We start from the raw sequence: 23,092 nt of genomic DNA on the forward strand, positions 1-23,092 counted from the left end.
TTGTAGAATTTCTTCTAAATGAAAACAGCTTCTTTGGTTTGCAAGCCTAACTCTGGCAGGAAGACAAATGATTTTTTTTACAGTATCAGACACGCGGTTTCCTGTCTATGTTTAACTTGCTAGCAGAACATCTCAGCCAGCTGGTTCCCTCTGGGCCCATTGTGACCTTGTGTTGTTGCTGCACAGCACCCAGCAAGCCCATTCTGTGTATGGATTGCTTGCCTGACACATTTCGTTGACTTGTGTTGCTTCCTGAGTACGGGAAGACTTAGAAACGCTCTCTTTCTCTCAAATCTCATTTTGTGTTTATTCAGCTCCAGCATCAGGGAGCTGGCTTCTTGGGGGAAATGCTTAGTTCTCATGTATAAGAAATGAAAAGAATAAATGGTGCTTTGGCAGTTCTGGAGGATTCTGGGTGTGCTGCCTTTGAACTGTGCACTCACTTCTCAAAATAGCTGCGTTGCCAGCTGTGCATTTCTGTTTCAAAAGCAACAAACCAGATTTGCTTTCTGGTCTAGTCTACATGCAGAGGAAAAAAATAAGTGTGGAAATATGGTTGAGACAAGTTGTTAGAAGAGGAAGAAAATTATGGATTAAAGTCACTAGTCTCATTCCTGAGAAATCAGTTATTTGAGGTGATGACTCAGAACTGAAGATGACTTTGTGACCAAATTTCAGTTAGGAAACATACTTTGGATTGGTCAATATGGCCCGTGTCTGGCTAAGGAAATAATAAAGGTTGTATATTCTAGAGGGCATTGTGACTCAGTCAAGTGAAGCTGAGAATGTATTTGAACATTTGCCTTGACTTAAGGCAAAGCAACTTGCTTTTTTAGAATTTTTCCCCTAAGCAGCAAAGTAAACAAAGATGCATTGAGAACAGATGTGGTTTCTGGTTGTGAATGTTTATACTCTAGAACTTCATTCTGATGTGAATCATGGCAGAGTGGAATCCAGTGTGGACACAGATTGTCTTGAATTCAACCCACTGGATATGAGTAGCCAATAAAGCAATTGGATCCAGATTGCTGGTGTTGTGGTGAGGTCCTGGGGATTCCTCTGCAGGCCCACATCTCTCTCGCTGGGGTTTCCAGGCGTTCCATCAACCCCACAGCCATGGGCAACGGCAGAAAGGGTCTGCGGAGACTTGCTACTTAGCAAGTGTTCCAGTATCCTGGCAGAGAAGAAAACAGAGAGCTAGCCAACCACTGTGAAAGTGACTTTCATTTCTGCCCTGGTAAACTCCAGAGGCTGCTTTTACCACCATTTGGACGTCTGGCTGACTTGCCTTTAGAAAATCTTTTCTGATCCCAAATTTCTCTTGTATGATGCCTGCTATGTAAAATACCAATTTTACCATCAATTATTATGTTTATTTTTTAAAAGCTAACTTTGAAGAAATAAATCATTACTTTTCTACATTAAATGTGTACATACATTTATATATTTAAATATACACACACACATCTTTTGTTGCCTCATTAGAAGATATATTTCATTTCAGTGTCAAAAATAATCCATTCAAAATTGAATCATTAAAATTCCTTCCACTTTCTGGGCCCCATCCTATTCAAAATAACTTTTTCTCCCACCAGGCTAATGTTGTCATTCTCAGCCTTGGCTGCACATTGGGAACACCTGAGGAGCTTTAAAAACTACTCATTAACTGAGTCTTACTCCTGCAGTTTCTGACTTAATTGGTCTGGGGCCTATTATCAGGAATTTTTTTTTTTTTAATTCCCTAAGATATTCCAAGATGCAGCCAACAATGGGAATCACTGGACGCAAGACAGTTTGTTCTGCCAAATCTTTTTATATTTTTCATCTTGTTCCCTGTATAACCTGGAAAGTGATGGTAACAATTAGAAAATGGCAGCCAATGCAGGAAGTAGCCAAAATTCAGCCTTCTAAAGTTAGAAGGGAAGAAAAACGCACCCACACCTGTATTACCCCTCCCCGAGGAATAACAGGATTCTTTCATACAGGATATTGCTGTGTTTTCTATAATTTACAAGCAATTACTTCAGAATAAGGTCAAAGGTTTCACTGGGAATAGGCATCAGAAGTTCTAAATATATAATTAAATTATACAGTAAGAGAAAGCACATTTTAAAGCTTAATGTGTTCAAAAGGTTAGATGACAAGGTTTGGAGGCCACTGCCTTGGCTGTGTGCATGGTTTTAGGAGGTGAAGATACTCAGGTGGGAAGGAACTACAGAAACTTGTGGTCCTCATGGAAAGCCAGAAACAAGACAGGATGTATTTTAGTGACCTAAACAGTATTGATAGTGAATAATTACTGTGCTTTTCCAAAGCATCTAGTCTTCCTGTTGGAAAAGATACTAAAATGGGAAATTCATCTCTGCTTTTGAGAGAACATGAGGGACTCTAGACAGAGAAAAAGATATAATCCAGACAGGCAGCCAGAAAAAGAATCCAAGTGGGGAATCCTAACAAAACTCAAGCTTAGTAGTCAGGAAACTGTATAACACAGAGAAAAATAAAACAAAAAAGTCTTACTCCAAAAGATCAACTGTCAGGCTTGAGGCTCTGTCTGTGGGGGGACAAACGTGCCATCACTTCTTGGACAAAGCCTGGCATCTGGTAGGCACCCTGTTGATATTGGTCACCTTCCCTGTAAAGTCAGAGCAGCAGAAGCAGCAGAAGTTGGTGATCTAAGTTAGAATGAGAAAGACGAAAAGCTCAGTGGAAGAAACGCCTAACACAGCAATGACCAAATCAGGTTTTTAATTGACTGAAATGGCCAGTTTTCTGAAACTTAACGGGTGGATGTAAAGTCAGATATATAAGTTCAAACAGTCAATTGCGATTAAAAGGCCGGCTGGGCATCTGTTCATGGGATAAACATGGAGGGGTTTAGAGGTGAGTTAAGGTCATTCTGAAATCAGGATGATCTGGCTGAAAGAATCAAAACAACAAAAAACAAACTGCCCAGAGTCTTATATTGCACTCCATAGAAGAGGAAGTGTGAGTCCCATTGTAATCTTCCCTGCACAGATTACATTCTAAGTGTTGTAGGTGGGTCTAGCAAAATACATCATGGAGAATCTTAAATAGCAAGAATGGCTTCAGAAAAAACAAAGATCTACAGGCATAAGGAAATGGTATCAGATAAAATCACAGACATTCAGGAAGGAAGGAAGAGGAATATAAATGGTAAAAAATGTGTGTAGAATTAAAATGATACATTGTTTTTGTTTTTATGTAGAAAATTCCAAATTATTCACCCCCAAAATAGCCTAGAATTAATAAATGACTTTACTAAGGCCACAGGATACAAGATCAATATACAAAAATTAACTGTATTTCTATATACTAGCAATGAACATTAGAATTCACATTTTCAAAAGCAATACCATTTATAATAGCACCTCAAAAATGAAAGACTTAGTTATGACTCTAGCAAAGTATTGCAGAAGCTATACATTGAAAACTATAAAATAATGATGAAAGAAATTAACTGGACATGGTGGCAGGCGACTGTAGTCCTACCTACTCAGAAGAGGGAGATGGAAGGATTCCTTGAGCCCGGGTGTCTGAAGCTATGCTGAGCTATGATCACACCACTGCACTTCAGCCTAGGCAACAGAAAAGGGACTGGAAAAAAAAAAAAAAGAATGGCTTCAGAGAACAGGTCACTGCACACTTAGAAAAAAAGATACTGGTATTTATTGGGTGCTATGCTGGCAGGCTGATTTGAAGGTCTGATAAATATATCAGTCTTTAGGGTCTGACAAATATCTTTTGAAAACTAATTGAAGGAAGCAGGGATATTCCACTTGAAAAAGAAATGATTTAGGGATATGGGTTTAACACCCGGTAGCTATGAGCTGTCATCCCATAGAAGAAGGAATAATTTAGTTTTCTTTTGCTCTAGAGAGAAGCATGAGGGCCAGGAAGTATTATGGAAGTACAGGGAGGCTATATTTGCCTTAATATAAAGAATAATTTTTTTTACTGTTCCCATGTTTAGATTTTATGCAGATAGATTTGCAGTTTCCTATATTGATTTGATTATGGGATGATAACAGGGGAGTGGTGTCCCTCTACTATAACATTTTCAGCCAGACATTATACCCCTATCTCTCAGGAATATTACAGAAGAGGTTGTTACGCTGGATTGGAGGGGGATAAATAAGTGAGGTGAAGATTTTGGGGAGAGAGATAAGAAGGAAATACTACAAAAGAGACTGTGGAATGGGTTGGGAGATGTGAGGAGTAACTTAGTTTTGAATTATGTGCAATGGAATAAACAATCACATTGATTGGAGAGAAGCCTTCTTCCATCATTTTGGGAAAAACTATTCTCAAAATCTGTCCAGTATGTCAGGCAGCACTGTCAATATGCTCCAAGTTAAATTAAATCCTGTATACCCAGTGAACTTAACTGCCCTTGTATTGTTTAATTTAAATGATTTTTTTTTTTATTGTTTGCCTGAATTTGTTTGCTTTCTGTTGGGATGATGGATGGGGAATCATATCTCATTCTGCACTCCTCCACCAATTATTTGACTAGAACATCCTCATGGACCCTTTTCTCACTGGCTAGTACCGAATACTGTTGTAACACAGCTTTGCAAACAATTTCACTAAGAAAATTTCCTGTACAAGGGAAGAATCTCTGTGGTATAGTACAAAGAACAATCCTCTATTTTTGTTAAAGCAGTGCCTCTGAAACTTTAATGTGTGAAATGAATCACCTAGAGAACTTTTGTTTTTTTATTAAATCACAACTGTGTACATTACTGCATTTATGGGGTACAATGTGCTGATTTTATATACAATTTGGAATGCTTAATTCAAACTGGTTAACATAGCCTTCACCTCACTTACTTATTTGTTGTGTTAAGACATTTATACTTGACTCAGTAGTTTTGACATGTTCCCTTGCATTGTGCACCTGAGGTGAGGTCCCACCAAATACCCTCCCTCCTCCCGGCCTTCCCCTCCCCTCCCCTTCCCTCTCCCTCTTCTTCTTGCCTTCTCTCTGGACTATAGTTGTGTTTTAACATTTGTATGAAAGTGTAGGTGATTATATCTTGGTTTCATAATAGTATTGAGTACTTTGGATACTTTGTCTTCCTTTCTTGAGATATTTTACCAAGAATATGTTCCAGCTCCATCCAGGTAAACATAAAGGGTACAAGTCTCCATCTTTTTATGGTGCATGGTATGGCGTGGTCTACATATGCCACAATGTGTTAATCCATGCATGAGTGGATGGGGCCTAGAGAATTTTAAATGCAGATTTAGATAGTTTAGGACAGGGTTGAGAGGCTGTGTTTCAGCTATCTTCCTGGGTACTGCTGATGCTGCTGGTCTGGCAACTTTAAATAACAGAGCACCAAGATACTCTTCCTGCAACATGTCCACAGAATTTTTTTAAAAATGCAGAAAATAGCAGTAATATCTTTGACTTCCATAGTTGTAAAGCATATGTACGGTGTCATGGCTTGGACTTCTGTGTGTGTGTATACAAACACACCAACACATATACACGTATGTGCACATATACATATATGTAAATAAACATATGTACAGTCCATATTCAAATTTCCCCAAATCAGTCTATTGTTGTTTAAATTCAGAATCCAGCAAGAACCCACAAATTTAATTTGATTATTTTGGCTTTCTGTATGTTTTCTTGTTTTTCATGACACTTACTTTTAACAGCCCAGGACATTTCATTTATGCTGAAGAGGGACTTTGTGGATTTGTCTGACTGTTCCTACTGTCTCTGACAACTTGAGTATGTGTGTGTACATGCACACACACACACGCACAGAGGGAACAACGAAAACAGATTGCTCTCAGCCTCTTTCAAGCCATTTGTTATGCCAACACTATTTTGATTGTTGATTAGTTTCTGATTCAATATTTGTGTAGAATTCTGGTGTTTTTATTGTAAGAAGATTTTTTTGTTACAGTATTCTGAAACAGATTCTGTCACGTATAGTCAGTCATATTATTAGTACCAAGAAAACTACAGATGTACATAAGGATGATAAAACAATTTCAATAAAAAAGAACTTTTATAGTAAGTGATAACTACAAAAGTTATCAAAAGTTATCAGTAACTATAAAAGTCAGGAGTAGTGGTTAAAGCTGAAGGGAAAGGGGTCTGTGATTGAGTTGAGAAGATGAAGGGACTTCTCAGGTGGCTTGAAAGTCATATTTTTTGACCTGAGCAGTAGTTATAAGAGTGTTTATCTTATAAAAATTTCTGAAGGCAGACGTGTGTTTCATATACTTTTCTGTATCTGTGCTTTATTTTGGAGGGATTTTTTTTTTTTTTTTTACAAGAGAGAAAACAGAATAATAATTTATGGAGGCCATGCCTTGCTTCTGGACTAAGTACATTATTTCAAATACTACTAAGAGAAATAAATAAGGAAGGGAGAATTAATTTTTTTTGAGCACCTACTCTCTACTTGGAACTTCAAATACGTAATGTCATTTCATGCTCAGAAATCCCAAGTATTAGTCCCATTTTAGGAGTGAGAAATTAAGAGTTACAGTGATTCCTTCAAATCACCTGAAGTGATTCAGGTGGCAAGTGAAGCCCCTTTCCCCCCCAGATCTGAATGGCTCCAAATCCTTTGTGCTTCCCATACCACCAGGTCACCTTCCTAGTAGTCAATCTAGACGTCTGTTTAGGAATGCTGAAAATTTCCAACCACATATGTCCCACATAGAGAGGCCAGACTTAGTTGCAAATAAAGAGCCATTTGAAAATGTCAGAGTCTTAATAAATAAATATTTTTAAAGACAAATGTCAAATTCTCTTTTGTTCTTTCTCCTTTTCTTTTTTTATTTCCCAAAGACAAATGTTAGTGTACCATTAAAAGAAAAAATAAAAATAAAAAAAAACCTAGCAGAAAACTTCAAAGGGGAAATCCTACAGTATACTTTTCTCTGGAGTGATTAAAAAGTAAACAAGTTACAGCCAGGCATTGTGGCAGGTGCCTATAATCCCAGCTACTTGGGAGTCTGAGGCAAGAGAATCCCTTAAGCCCAAGAGTTGGAAGTTGTTGCTAGCTGTGACGCTACGGCACTCTACCTAGGGTGACAGCTTGAGACTGTCTCAAAAAAAAAAAGTAAACAAGTTGTCTCTGACAACTTGAGTATGTGTGTGTACATGCACACACACACACGCACAGAGGGAACAACGAAAACAGATTGCTCTCAGCCTCTTTCAAGCCATTTGTTATGCCAACACTATTTTTAAAAGAAACATAAAAGTGAACCTCTCTAATTTACAATTTTAAATAAAAGTCAATTGGTGGAAAAGACATTAAATTAATTGCAAAAATGCAAAATGAGTCTCAGCTAATATGTCTCGATAAAAAAACAAATCACGTAGCTGAATTTGAGAGATGGACTCCTACTTTAATATTTGTATTAGTTGGGTAATTCTTCCACTCAATAAAGGAGGTTAGGGCCAAAATTTACTAAGATATTAATTTATCTGAGCGACAGAAAGGGACACAGATGATTTCCACTCACTTTGGTGCATCAGTGTACCAACGAAAATCACATACCAAGAGAGATTCTTGTACAGTTGACGATGATATTCTAACCACCAAGTTGTTCACATGCCAACACGTTCACCTAGAGCAACAGCATATATATGCAACTGGCTGAGATCCAAAGAAGGAAGTTGTGCTGAAGAGAGATATACTGAAGGAAAGGAAGAGCTTCCTGTCTCAAGTCATTGTGTTAACTGTAACAGTAAAAGGACAGCCTTCATTTATTGAGCACCTGCTAGAGACCACTTTTACTTACTACGGATACTTATTTGCTAAGTAAACAAGAATGTTGTAGAAGTAACCAAGGCTCAGTATCCTTCTCTGTAAAACAGGGGTAGTATGTGTAACAGAATCTGACTTTCAAAGTTGTTGAAGAAATAAAGTGAGATGATGTTTGTAAGATGAATCACTCAGTGTGTAACCCAGTAAAGCATTTTTTGTTAGTTATCTTCCTTATTGTTAAGAGATTTCAAAGGAAGGCTTCCCCTCCTGCTCCACTGCAGAGCTCCATCCTCACCAGGAAGAAGCTCTCACGGTAGCCACACTGTCCGCGAGGAGCGCAGCACATTAAGACACACGGATCCCCCCTTGGCACAAGTTACCAGCTTCCTAAAGAAAGGAATGAATCTCAAAATCTTTTCTAGGACATTCTGGCAATGTCCAGATTAGATAGAGCTCAAATGCGTTCACTCTACCAAGGGTGCTTTGCTCTTTTGTGAGTGTTTGCCAGGGACTTCTTGAAGGCGTGAAGCCTGTGGAGCTCCTTTCTCAGAGTGATGTCTTTAAAAGTGTGAAATATAACACACAGTATTTCAAAGAAAACCAATTACACTGAAATATGGCGATCAAGTATTTTAAGAATGAATTTGTGATACAGTAAAATATGTTTCCATAGTAATGCTTTAAATAACAAGATCCAGTAGTAGAAATAAAAAAAAAAATGAAATGTCTAACTGATGAGGGCAGGTATGCTGGGACATCTGCAACAAATGTAACATGGTATGAAAATCCTGTTTTCTACTGGTGACAAAGCCACAGGTACAGCTAATACTTGGAAAGGTTATTTATTTTTTTTTTTTTTGAGACAGAGTCTCACTATGTCGCCCTTGGTAGAGTGCCATGGCGTCACAGCTCACAGCAACCTCAAACTCTTGGGTTTAAGCAGTTCTTTTGCCCCTCAGCTTCCCAAGTAGCTGAGACTACAGGTGCCTGCCACAATCCCCCACTATTTTTTTTGTTGCAGTTGTTTTGTTGGCCCAGGCTGGGTTTGAACCCACCCTTGGTGTATGTAGCTGGCGGTATAACCACTGTGTTATGGGCACCAAGCCAGAAATGTTGATTTTTAAGTAAAGGTTAGAGAAAATAAAAACATGCAAATTTTGCGTATTTAAATTCACAGACCCACTGAACTCTATGGAGCCTAGGCTAACAACATTTGCTATTGTAGTGTAAAGCCTCATTGGTTATGAACTGTGGATAAATTCCACCCTTATATGTAATGCCCTTCAGAGCTGTATCTAGATTTATGTTATTACTATTTATGGAAGATTCCAGAATTTCAACAATTATGTGCTGAGCCCCCCATATGTTCTAGGCTCTGGGACAGGCTCTGAGGAAAAAATGAGAACGATTTTCAGGTTCTCCTTCATGTAAAAAGTTTTTCTTCGCAGGTGGGAAAAAGATGCATATTTGCAAGGACATTACTAAACTGCACGTCTTAGTTAAAACCAAAGAAGATAGTCCTCACACCCAGAATATACCTCTTTAGACACATTATCCACAAATTGCCAATATCATTCATTAGATGGCTCTAAAATCACTTAGTCAAAACCCCGCCCAATATAGAAAACGACTTTCTCAAATTGAGAACATATACAAAGTCATTCTCAATTGGCTGTGTACACTTGACAATATGACATTTAGAAATTAGGCGTGGGGTTAAGATCAGAGGTCTCTCCAGTGAGATAGAGCTAATTTCAAATATCAGCTTTGCTGTTGCCTAAATCTGTAATCTTGGGAAATTACTTAAGCTGTCTAATCTTCAACTATCTTATCAGTCAGATAGGGTTTATAATAACAGCAGTTTCGACATCATAGAGTTTTTCTGTCAATTAAATTTACATGTTACGTAAAATCCTTAGCACAGAGCCAGGTATATAATAAAGGTTCAGTTTATGAATTTCACTGTAATTGGGAATTGGTAAAAAGAAATGCCTCTTGTTCTTCTCTAAAAGGAGTTGCCAGCATGTACCTATACCACTTACACCTACAGCTGTTGGTTTTTCTGGTAGCAGCCCAAGGGTTAATCCTGTGAGAGGGTGTGGGTGGCTCCTGTTTAGATAAAGCCACATCCCAAAGCTTCCTTCCAGCCTAGTTTGTTATTGTTAGGGGTTTTCACCACCTCTTTGAAGTTTCCTGATTGACAGATGTTATTCAATAATTCCTCCCCCTGAAAGTTTTACTTGTAGGTTTTCAAAAAGAAATCACAGGAAATTTAAGGGGAAAGTAGATCTTTGGTTTCTGACATTGAACTGGGGATTTCTAAAATCTGTTTCAGTCAGTGCCACACATGAACTTCAGGGGATTTTTGTTTATGTTGTTTCCCTTACCCTCAAAAGGAAGATAAACATGGAGGACCCTTTTCCTACATGGGCTAGAAATTATAAAATAAAACTATTGTGCTAAATGAACAAACCATTTGGATGTTCTAATAAATTGGAAACACAACTAAGTAATTGTTTAGTTAATACTTAATATTTTCTGATTACGTTTCCTCATATGTGAAAAAGCACATTCCTATTGGACCAAGTGAATTCTCTTCAAATTCGGTTAAGTTCTTTTTTTTCCTTCTATTTTTATTTATTTATTTTTTTTTATTAAATCATAGCTGTGTACATTGATATAATCATGGGGCATCATTCACTAGCTTTACAGACCGTTTACCAAGTTTCACATATACCCTTGTAATATGTGTTCTTGGGTCACAAGACTGTACAAAAACAGGCGATAGGTCTTTGAGCCATAGTTTGCCAAATCCCGCTACAGAGTGTAAAAAATCTGAAGAATATTATTCTACATAAATAATGTGACATTCAACTTCTAAAATAAACACTTGTTGAATCCTATAAATTGCCCCATTCTGTGCCAGTTGCTGAGTGTATCATGGTGATCAGAACAGACCTGGCCATTACCTGACTTTGTCATGAGAGAAGCAATCAATCAGATAATCAAACTGATTTACGATTATAAGACATTTCCTATAGTTACAGACATGGTTAGGGTTAGGGTTATTTACTCAATTGAAACAAGTGAGTTCTTCAAGCAAACACATTCATTGGATACTTCAGATAACAGAGGTAGAGTTTCAGGGAGGAACATTGTGGTCTATTATTGCGCTTGAACGTGATTTCATCTGTCCCCTGAGTTTGCTCTCTAGCTCTGTACTTTGCAGGACAATAGGGACCATGTGTCCATCTCCACAAGAGCATTTTTTTCTTTTGCATTACAATTTTTCTGTAATGGCTTTGTCCCACTGCCACTTCTGCCTCTAGTCCTCCCCTTTCTATGTTCCAACCTAAATTTTAGCGCTTTCCCTATATTTTTAAAATATCTTCATATACCTTTCTCCCAAATGGTGAAATTTTTCTCTTAATTGCTGAAATTCTAATGTTTTGTGGTTTCTTTTCTAGTTTTAGTGACATCAAATTGACTTAAGACCTAAGATTTTCATCCAGAACATATATATATATATTTTTCAGTAGCATTTTCCATTTCCACTCAGACTTACCTTAAGAACAAGTGGTGAATCATATTAAACCTGAACATTCCAGACTGACATGTATGACCCTTATTCCTCACTGTTTTGTTAAGTGGTGGTATCAAATACCGTGTAGATTTACAGGTTCCCTTCGAGAAATTATGGTTATCTCATTCCACCTGGACTTCACCTCATCGCTCTTTTGTTTTTTTTCCTCAAACACCTTCAGTCGGTGAAAACTTATAATTGGGTATCTCTGAAATGAGATCTGGCTTCATATCACTTTCCCAACCTTTTCTTTTCTGTCCCCCTGTGCAGAGTAGTCATCTTGGGGGAATTGCTCCTTCTCAGATAAATCGTATGTTCTTTCTCCTCAACAGAACACTCTTTCTGCCCTGAATGGACTTTTTCTATTCTTTAAAGACCAGCTCAAAATCAGCCCTTGTCACTACACCTTTAACATTTCTCTTACCTTTTCCACGCCCCACCTCCACATAGGTTGCACCACACATTTAGCTGCCATCCCAGATGCCAGTCCCTGCTGGGCGTTTGTGTACATGCCCTGACTCCTCCACTGGGTACTCTCTGAGGGCAGTACCATGCCCATCATGCACTCAGCAGTGATTTAATGAATGAATCTGGCCTCTGAGCTTGGGGCCTGGTAATAGGTGCCTCTGAGGGCAGGTGGATGACACGGGTGTTAAGTAATAAAATTCGGGCATTCTTGTCCAGTGGAAGCAACCCAGCACAAGCTCTCATTAAACTATGAATGCCTTTTGCTATCTCCATTGTACATTTATATTCATGTCTTCTTCCCAAGAAGAAAACTATTTAACGAGAGCCAGCAAGGCTAGCACATGAACCAAAGTTTGATACACAGGACATTGAACTTAGAAGCTGGTGATAAGGACTCACTGCCGTCAACCCACAGGGGCCTGTTTCAGTGTTCCAAGTCATAACATGAACTGCATTGCTGTCTTTAACACCTCCGCCTCTGTAGCAATGTTTCCATTATTGCTATTAAATATTTCAGTTCCGTGAAATTTCAACTTGGGTGTACCCTGAAAAGAGGAATATTGAATAGTTATAAGACAACTGACTTTGCAAGGGACCTTTTCCACAGACTCCTCTCCCCACCACCCATATGTCCAGACCTGAAGTGTCAGGGTAGGCTGGATGCCCATCAGAGCAGTATAAGTGGGAGTTTGGAACGAAGCAAACACTGTGGCAGAACTGTGGCCATCTCTCTGTTTTTATCAGATGCCATATATGCCAGCTTTCTAAAGGCAGGAGCTGTATTGTTCCTTCTATACGCCCAATGCATCCTGCAATGCCTCGAGCTCAGGTAACACTCAGCAGATGCTTTGTCTCTTTATTCAATGATATTGAGGACCTGCTATGTGCTAAGTGTCGTAACAAAGAAAGACACACTCCCTGCCAGTGTGGAATTCCCAGTCTGCCAGGGCTGGAGAGAGGAAAGACAGGTATGAAACCAATAAGTAGAGTTACATAGTTTAAATGTTGCTGCACTGTTACATAGGAAAGCTATTGGGTGTTATGAGAAAATACAAAATAAGACATTTTTCCAAGTTTTCCTAGGCTTTCCATAGGAAGTGACATTTAAGCCGGAGGTTGGGGGAAGAATAGGAAAGGATGGCCAGAGGCGAGGATGACTGGGTAGATGCGTAAGACATGGACCCATTTCCTGATAGTGTTTACCCAACTGAACACAGCTCCTCCTCTCATTTTGTTTCCCCATCAGACTATAACACCAGCAATCCTGACTTGTTACAAGTCATATTCCAAGTGACAGGTGTCAGCCTCCTGCCGCCGCTGGTAATCGCCATAGCTGTCATCATCATCTTCTACTGCTACCGCGTTAACCGGCAGCAGAAACTGAGTCCTTCCTGGGAAAGCACCAAGCCACAGAAACTCATGGACTTCAGTGATAACTGTGCCATCATTCTGGAAGATGACCGCTCTGACATCAGCTCCACATGTGCCAACAACATCAACCACAACACGGAGCTGCTGCCCATCGAGCTGGACACCCTGGTGGGGAAAGGTCGCTTCGCCGAGGTCTACAAAGCCAAGCTGAAGCAGAACACTTCCGAGCAGTTTGAGACGGTGGCAGTCAAGATCTTCCCCTATGAGGAATATGCCTCTTGGAAGACGGAGAAGGACATCTTCTCAGACATCAACCTGAAGCATGAGAACATCCTCCAGTTCCTGACAGCTGAGGAGAGGAAGACAGAGCTGGGGAAACAGTACTGGCTGATCACCGCCTTCCATGCCAAGGGCAACCTGCAGGAGTACCTCATGCGGCACGTGGTCAGCTGGGAGGACCTGCGAAAGCTGGGCAGTTCTCTGGCCCGGGGCATCGCTCACCTCCACAGTGACCACACCCCGTGCGGGCGCCCCAAGATGCCCATCGTGCACAGGGACCTCAAGAGCTCCAACATCCTCGTGAAAAATGACCTGACCTGCTGTCTATGTGACTTTGGCCTTTCCCTGCGTCTGGACCCTACCCTGTCCGTGGATGACCTGGCTAACAGTGGGCAGGTAAGTTAGAGCTGGTGCTAGATCCCCTTTTTATTGAGCCTGGCCTCACTCCACCTCCTAATCTATATCTGCTGCCTCTTGTCCCAAGTAGCCCTGTCCCCTGGACACCAGTACAAGCGAATCTGGCCAAAGTACCAAGTCTACCTGGGGCAGACTCCACTCCCTCCTGCCTTGGTACTTCTGCTAATGGACAGCGTTTCTCCTCCTGTCTTCACATCAGGAGAGAGATTTTTCTCCCTGAGTCAGTGTTCATTTCTATTCCATTTGCAAATGTTTTTTCTTTGCTTCAAATACTGCTAGTAATTTATCTCTATTTTTTCCTTCTTGTGGTTGTACTCAGCCCTTTCTACTCTATACTATTGGTAGTGATATTAGTTTCTTCATGCCACTCCAGAGGGCAATCTCACTGAAGTCCAAATCTCCATCTGGTCACCTGAGATAGATGGTGTCATACCTTGACGTGTGAAAGTAACCCATTGGTATTTGTTGAGTGAGCGAGCGAGCAATTCCACTTGTGAAGCAATCTTGCAGATTAAAATGGAAATCTTTTTGGCTAAGGAACTATTGGAAAGTGATTGGACATACCAGACATCTTTATAAATGATAGGCCTTGCATTTTCGCAGTGTCCTCCATCCAGGGCACCATTGTTTTCTCTAGCCAGGTGGCAGGGCATACTTCTGAAGTGTTCGGTCACCCCTACCTAAGCCCCCTGTGTGCATGGCAGCACCTGCAGTGTTGAGGTAAACACATTGAAACACAGAGCGACTGATGTGCCAGAGTAATGAGTCATGCAATGACCTGTTAGAAAGAAAAATTTCTTCTGGTACATGCCAATAAGAAGCATTCCTTGGGATGATAAATCAACTCTCTTGGCCTTTCTTAGACCTTTGGGAAGGTAGACTTTATTGTTATTTAGTTGATTTATACATACTGCAATATCAAATATTTAAGTGATCCATTCCCTAGAAATACATATATATTTTTTTCTTTGTTCTATGGATCCCATGTTTTTGTGTTATCAGTCACAGAGATTAGTACAGGCCTAAAAGGCAAAATAACACAGTATGGCACACCCACCAAAATCATAAAGTGATCCAGGTTTGGTTTTTTTACTGTGGAAATACTTTGCTACAATGTAATCTTGTAGAGAAAATTTTATGAAATCATACTACATCCTTGACACAATGGAGTGTGCCTTGGGGAAAACAAAGATTAAGATTCAGTCCTTAACTGATCAAAACTGATGACATTTTTTATTTTTAGCATAAGTCTTGGAGTTTCAGGAATGAAAAAGTAATTAATGAGCAAAAGCAAAAATAAACATCTGAAATATCACAAATATTGTCTCCCAGGTTATCTCTAAGGATGTTATTGAAAAATGTGATAACACATGTCTTGGAGCTTAGATAAGGTGACTCTGGGGCATGGTACTTCCTTATTTTTGGCATGCTTTAATTATAGTCTTTAGAGGGTTTTCAGGGAGAGAACATGTTTTTTTTTAATAACCATTTATGCTGTACCTTTCTGTGCAGTTCCCTTTATTTAACACAGGATTGTGATTTTCCAGGAGATCATCTGCACCTGCAAGAACAAGCGTCAGCTATATTGTGTAAGCAAAATGGAGCTGGCATTAAATGAAGGGCCTCACTGTTTATCTTTGCTATAGGTGGGAACTGCAAGATACATGGCTCCAGAAGTCCTAGAATCCAGAATGAATTTGGAGAATGTTGAGTCCTTCAAGCAGACCGATGTGTACTCCATGGCTCTGGTGCTCTGGGAAATGACATCTCGCTGTAACGCAGTGGGAGGTATGTACAGGCCACGCATGCTGGTTTAGTGGTGGACTCGTCCTCAAAATAATATCATGTTATTTGCCTTCAGTATGATTCCAAGGATGACAAAACAGTTAACTCCACAGTAAGAGCTTTTCCAGATCTGGTACTATCCCTGTACAACCATTCTAGAATTATTTGGGATTATGTTAAAGAGCCTAGGATTTTTAAGCTGAAAAAACCACGTTTGGAGCATACAGCTTTATATCTCTTTTCACCACGTTTTATGTAATTACTCTTCTCTTGACCCATCTCTCCGAAGGTATTTAAATGTCTGGCAAGAGATAAGCACTACTGATCTTTATAGGAATTATCTCTATTTATCAACTGGATAATATTTAGATAAGCATCTGACTTTTGTTTTTGTATTTTAAGGTATTTACAAATTATAAGGTCTGGGAAAGGGATTTGATTCAAAATTTACTTTTATGGACTTTCTTTTGCTGGATAGAACAAGCAGAATAGTTTGCTGTCTTTGTTTGGGTCCTAGCTGGTACCTTGAAAAAGCTAGTACACAGGCTATTGAGGAAGGCCATCCTCTCACTGGTTAAGTTTCCATGACTGATTGGGAGACTTACTCTTTTCCTGCTTTTTCTCTGCAAACCAAAGATGGTCATCTGGTTTGATCTTTTTTCCCCAACGTCAGCCACCTACTTTATTTTTCTGTTTTCAAGTCATTTCTCCCTGAAAATATTAGTGGGTCTTCTCAGATTCCCTCTGTTATATCTTCTCTGCAAGTTGCACACAGCATCCTTTTCATTATTAGAGGCTCATTGTTAGAGGCTATTACTACTACTGACCATGAGAACACAGTATAGATAAGGATTGGCAATACCTGGGGTGCAGGAGCAAGACTCTTGGTCTCCAGAGTATTGTTCCCTGCTTGTCCAGGAGGTTTAGAGTGGCTGAGGTCTACAGTACTGTGTCTTTCTTTGACACTCCCATCAGTAGTTTCCATCTGGGTCTTAGGTCTCACCTGAGAAATGCACACATCCCAACTTGGTCCTGACTGGCTGATAAATGAAGCCATGTTAACCCCAATTCTATTTTTAACTTTTTGTTTTGCATCAATTTTATTTAAATTTATAGAAATGTTGCAAAAATAGTACAGAGTTCCCTTATACTCTTAACCCAGCTTCCTCCAGCATTAACAGCCAACCTAAACCATAGTGCAGCTATCAAAAACAGGAATTAACACTGGTACAATGCTCTTAATTAATCTATAGACCTTATTTGCACTTCCAAGTCCCCAATAATGTCCTTTTCTAGAATCAGATCTATTCCAAGATCCCACATTGACATACATGTGTATCTTCTTAGTCTCCTTCACCTTGTGATGGTCCCTTAGTCTGTTTTTCATTTCTTATGACCTTGACACTTGTCAAAGTTTAGGCCAGTTGTTTTATAGACTGCCTTTCACTTTGGGTTTCCCTGATGTTTTCTCATGATTAGGTTGAGATTACTTATTTTGAGCAAGAATACCACACAAAAGACAGTGTGCCCTTCAATCAGGGATACAAGATGTCTGATTCCTGATGTTAAATTTGATCATTCCATTACAATGGGATCAGCCAGGTTTCTTCCCTGTAAAGAAAGTATTTGTCTATATGTAACTAATGTAATATATGCCTTTGATCTGTTTCTAAAAATACTGAACACCTCCTTAGTAAAGGTAAGGACTTTTTATAATTTTACCCATTAATTTGAAGATGCAACAATAATTCTTTGCCTATAGCAGTTATTAATGAAATGTTTACTTAATGAAGATTTTATATTTTTCTTATTCATTCTATATTTAATAGGCATTTTACTGTAAGGAGTATCTGTCCCTTCTCTCACAAACCCTTGTCATTTATTTATTAAGTATTTAGGTCACTATGGAATTTTGAAAGTTATTTTATTCTTTGGGTATCTGATGTCGTCACTGTTTATGTTGTTGCTTAAATTCCGCCAGCTTTAGTTATGAGACCAAACTACCCAGAGTTTTGTACAAGGCAGATTTAGCTGGCAGCATGGCTGGCTCTGATTCTTCAACCCATTCAGAACATGTTTAGCCAACTCTTTGGGGTGTGTGTCCAGCTCACTTCCTTCCAGCCTGCACCTTGCTGAACCATCACTTATTTTCCTGGGCCCCTTCATGTGGATGGCACTTCTTATCTGGCTGACTCTGTTATTTCCTAGTTTCCTGCCTGAGATTTCTTCCCCAATAACACTTCCAAAAGTAACTTTGTTTTTCCTTGCATAGTGAAATTTGTTTAACCAAGTTTCAGCCACTGAGAATAATTTTCTGCTTGAAAGCTTTGACAGTTCCAAAATGAATCTTTAGACGGGTATGAGTTGTGTCAGAATAAATTTACCTCGATTTCAGCCTCTTCTCCTATCCTTTCAAACTTGTTATTCTATAAACATGAGCTGGAGATTGTGTCTCTGTCTTCCTATCTGTCAGAGCAGCCAGCTTATTAAGGCCCTAGGTGAGCTCCCTGCTTTCATTGTTATCAATGACTAAACCCTTTTCCTGTTGATATTTGCTGAGTATGGAAGAATTTAGGCTAATGGGAAGAAGCAAGTTCACCAACTTTTACAAGGTCTAAAAACGGATGCAGTATAAACAAGGTTTCCCAAGGAAGGAACAGGCTCTGGTTTGTTCAGCTAGTCTCAAAAAAATCTTTCATAACCTTTAGGATAAGAACAGATGGCTATGAGAAAACCGGAAAGAGGCCATCCTGGTTCTCATTTTGTTTGATCATAAGCCGCAATGCTGTTTCTTCCTAGCTGCAGACACCTAAATCACTTATTCATCCTCACTTCACACAAAGCCCTTCACTTGGTTAAGTGTATGAGCTCTATATAGCAAGCTTCTTCTCTTAAATGCATCCATGTTTTTTGTTCCTTTTGGATAGGTCTTTAAAATATTACAGATTTTTTTACTCCTAGTCTGAGAGATTTTTCTTGCACATTCAAGAAATCCTTCGGAAAGCACAAGAAGCCTAGAGGCAGGTGCATCTCCTCCAAGTGTGGGAGACACACAGAAGGAAGGACAGGTCTTGACCTGAAGAAACTTTTTGTCAACTAGAAATTGATATTCGATTTTTCTCCTTTAAAAAAAAATTTACAGGCAAGTACGTTTTTTACCTTACAAATAAAAGAGATAACATATCCCTTTAGTTGGGATTAGAATTTAATTTGTGAAGTTTAAGGAAGGGGGAGGGATGTGGAAGTTTCTTCTGTAAGTTTAAACTTCTTTTCTGTGCTTTGAAATACACACGGTTTTTGTTATACTTCTTGCTTTGTACTAGCAGTCTCATTTCAAAAAAGGGAGTGTGGAATGTGCTTACCTTAGAACGAGGAATTACACAGGTCAATATTTTATGTCACAACTATGTGGACAGTGAAGAGAAGCAGATGTCAGGGTCATTTCTGTATGTTCTAGCTCTGTGTGGGCTTACAGGGTCGTGGCTCTGGGGTCCTCCTGTGCCCTGGAAGGCCCGTGATTTGGTGCACTGAGACACCTGCCAAGCACCTCATTAGAAGCCTGCTCAGGAGGGGCAGTGCCCCTCTGCTATGTGCAGGAAGATCGCTGGATCTGGGTCTTCAGGGATGATGTGGCTGATCTATGTGATAACTGTAGAGGATCTGCCCCTGGAAGGAGGGTGGCTGTGGGTGCTTGCATTTCTTAGGGTGCCAGTCATTGGTACTATGGAGACAGCACCCCTTTGTATAGTAAAGGGGTCAATAATTGTATTGATGCTTTTCTTTTAAGCTCTGAAATGTTAACCTCTATCTGTTATCAGTTGTTAATAAGCTGCTGCAGAAGTGACTATTTCTTTTACTTTCTTGGATGTCAGCATTACATTACTCCCTACTTGAAAAAAAAAAAAAAAAAAAAGGTTCTAAAGGTTCTAAGTAGCACATGCTCTAACTGAATGAAATAGGATACCAAACATTAGAGGACAGAAGATTTCATGGAAGAATGTGAAAACCCACCTCTCCTGCCTATGAGTGACTCCATTCAGTCCTTAGGATTGAGTCTAAACTCTTCTCATGGCTCAGCTCTAGGCTCATCTCAACACCATTTTCTTGTTCTCCATTCATCATGGTGAATGTCATCTAGGTCTCACCTCTGGGCTTTGTGTCATGCTATTTACTGGCTCTGACATAGACTTTTTAAACAGGCAAGTGAAATTCAGTTGTGATAAATGCCTCAGCAAGGGAAGGCAGTGGACACAGGGAATGAATGGTGAGACCCTCTAAAGGGGGTGAACTGCTAGGGTCAGGGAGGAGGGGTTAAGACAGCTCTTGAAGGAAAAGTCAGACTCAAGGGTCTCCTTTTGAGTTACCTCTTTATCAGCTGGCCTCTCTAGTATGCAAGGTAGCAAGGGGAAATGGGGCAAATCAGCACATACTGGAGATGCTTCAGGTGAGAAAATGTAAACAGATGACAGTGGCACCCTTCTGGAGCCTAGTGGCACAGCTTCATTTTGCATGAAATTCCACTGTGGAGCTCAAGAGGCAGGTTACAGCAGGTGAAGAGAGTGGCCAAAAGAGAAAGGCTTCCTATTGGAAGTGGGTTTGGTCCAGATGGAGAAAGCCACAGAAGAATTATAACCACCATTGCTTCATAGATGAATTCATTTAATGTGCTAAGACCTCTTTGAAGTGTGTGCTGTTATTAACCTCATTTTACAGTTGAGAACACTGAGGCTTCAGGATGTGGGAAAGTTGTACAGCCAGGAATCAAAGCCCTGTTGTCTGAGTGTATATAGCCCCTGGGCCTTAACAATCCTGGTATAATGCTGGCCTGAGCAATGAGTCATCATATTTAAAAAACAGTATCAATGATTTCCATTATTATTATGAATGGGGTAGTCAGAGCTACTCTGTGTATCCTGGCAATTGATGTGAAGCCCTTCTAGAAGATGTGGCAAGGTTATCACACACTTAAGGAACATCCAGTGACGGCCTCACTTCTCTGGGTAAATCCTTCTTAACAGAAGCCCAAGATTATCTATAGCATGTCACAGTATCAGTGCTTTAAAATTTTAGATAACTCCTTTATTCTTACTTCTTGGAAGATATATTCATTCATTCACTCAGAAAATACTTATTCGGTATCCCTTGTGTGGCAGCCATTATTCAAAATGCAGAGATATGGTAGTTTAAAAATAAGTGTCTTTCTCAAGGGACCAGGGATCTAGTGAAGGGCTAATAATCCAGAAGGACAGATAGTGAAAAAATAGACGCATAATATCATAATGGGGGGATGGGTATGATGATTTTAGAGAGAAAAATAAAGCAGATGTAAGAATTAGATAATGATAGAGGGTGTTATTTTAGATGCTTTAACACTCTGAAAGAATTAAAAAAAAAAAAAAAACAAGAAAATAAGTCTTTCAGAGTTGTTTGAAGAAAGAACAAGAAAGAAGAAAGTTATTGGTGTGTTACTGTTTTATGAAGCAGGAGCAAAGTCATGAAATTGCCATTCAGCAAGGCAAGGACAGACCTGGAGACTGGTTCTCTTTTACAAAGAAATCTCTGTCCCAGGCTTCAGTTTGTCTGCTGTTTCTGCAAGTGTATGTGTGGTGTGTGGGAGGTTCTGCTCAGGGCCCCCTTTGGTGAACACAGCAGGCTCAATACTCACGTCATCCCCAGCCAACACCAGCCCACAAGCAAACCAGCTTCCAAATCCCTGGCCATTGAGGCCTTTGAATAGCAGCCGACACCCGGCGGCCAGCTGAGCAAGGGTTGAACGGAGTCACCCAAAAATGGCTCCTTAGCCTCTTGTCAGCTAGCTGCTGTATGGACAAGAAGTGCAAATGAATCAAAAAGAACAGAAAGGGGGTTGCAGAGAGAAAGGGGGGGAAAGGTAGGGATTGGAGAGAAGGTGGAGGAGAGGCCAGGATTGGACGAAGCACTTCATCTTCCTGGATTTCAAGGGAGCACAATTTCGAAAGCAGCTAAGAAGACTCAAGGGTACTTACTGCTTTGGGGGAAACCGTCGACAGTTTTGCTGCTCTGTTAAGTTGGAACTACAATCAAAACAACAGCTGTGCACCAGATGCTGCCTTTCAGAGGAATAGCATTGCTGTCCCAGAGACCTGCCCTCTGAGTGTTGCAGAAAATGGGGAGAGAGACAAGCACAGTTTCTCTTAAGAGCCTCCCAAGAGAAACTAAGAAGCTGCCAGCGCCGGGCAGTTGTGTGTGGCTTCCACCAGAGAAAAGGCTTGCAGCGAGAGGCAGGAGGGTAAAGGAGACAGAAGGAAGAGAAAGTCGTTCTCAAGCAGTGAATTAAGGAGGTTTCTTAGAAAAGATATTGTTTGGGGCACTCAGGGAAAGACTGAGGTGTTTGGCCTCAGCACGCCTAGCTTGGGAAGCAGTCTGTGGGTGAGAGAAGAACTTGCTTTGTTAAGTAAGTCTGCTGCGTGGGCATCTGCCTTGGGCTGGGTGCCCCAGACCCTAGACGGAGGATTTGAGGGCAGATCATTTGTTTGGGAAGAGATCACAGGAAATGCCAGCAACGGAATGGGGAAATGAGTCAGGAAGGGGAAGGAAGCCAGTGAAGAGGTTATCAAGAGGGTTACCACCATGGCCAACAGGGCTGTAAGCGAGTGCAGCAGATACCACCTGGCTCAAAGGAAACTGGGGTCTATCTTCCAACTCCCCTCGGTCTTTAGTAGAGGGGCCATGTTAGGAGGGTGAACTCCCCAGAACTCCCCACCTGCCCCCTGCAGCTGGGCCAGAGGTGCAGGAAGATGCAGGGGCTGTGCGGGGCCCTGGAGCATTGTGCCGAAGAGTGGCAGGAAGCATGTGAGACGGTTCTCATTTTGTGGACGTGGAAACTGAGGCCCCAGGTCTTGGCATCTCTATTCCAAGTCCTAATACCTACTTTATGAAGGAGCCAGGGTAAAAGCAACAAAATAGTGCCCCTAATTATAATGCATATTGTTAGCACTTTTTTTTTTTAAGCACTGTATTCAGTCTTATTCTTCAAGCTTTTCTCTTTTTTCCTAGAGGCAAATCCAGATTATTTTAAAGGCAGTTCTTATTATAGGTTAGCCAAGTATAGCCCTCTTTCTGGTCTCAACCTGCTTACCCCTTCACTTGCTTTCTCTGCAATTCTTCACAGAGGGAGGCCTGAGACTGGGCATCATTTGAACACACACACAGAGAGGAACTCTAGAAAATGTTGCATTACCCCTATGGCGGGCCATGGCCTGGCCTAGGGCCTGTGGTTACAAAGACACATTTTTATTCACGCCCATCCCCCACCAGTACCAGTCTCATCTACTTCCCTAAACCCAGAAAGGACAGTGCGTGGGTTCCAGGTGGGCAAATAATAGCTGCTAAGGAGAGGGCTGCTCTCTAATATGTAGCTTTTTGCAAAGCTTGTTTA

The 23,092-nt window shown here is 40.3% G+C and overlaps 1 protein-coding gene across 4 annotated transcripts in view; it reads left to right on the forward strand.

The window, feature by feature from the left end:
* TGFBR2 (transforming growth factor beta receptor 2) overlaps nucleotides 1-23,092 on the forward strand; it is an 85,057-nt gene that overhangs the window by 50,505 nt on the left and 11,460 nt on the right. For all 4 annotated transcript variants that reach the window (XM_053598930.1, XM_053598932.1, XM_053598933.1 and 1 more), the window contains 2 exons: nucleotides 13,070-13,869; nucleotides 15,537-15,678. In XM_053598930.1, the coding sequence (XP_053454905.1) occupies nucleotides 13,070-13,869; nucleotides 15,537-15,678 (942 nt within the window). The remainder of the gene's footprint in view (nucleotides 1-13,069; nucleotides 13,870-15,536; nucleotides 15,679-23,092) is intronic.

This window comes from Nycticebus coucang, chromosome 8, assembly GCF_027406575.1.
Source record: "Nycticebus coucang isolate mNycCou1 chromosome 8, mNycCou1.pri, whole genome shotgun sequence".
NCBI classification, from domain to species: domain Eukaryota; kingdom Metazoa; phylum Chordata; class Mammalia; order Primates; family Lorisidae; genus Nycticebus; species Nycticebus coucang.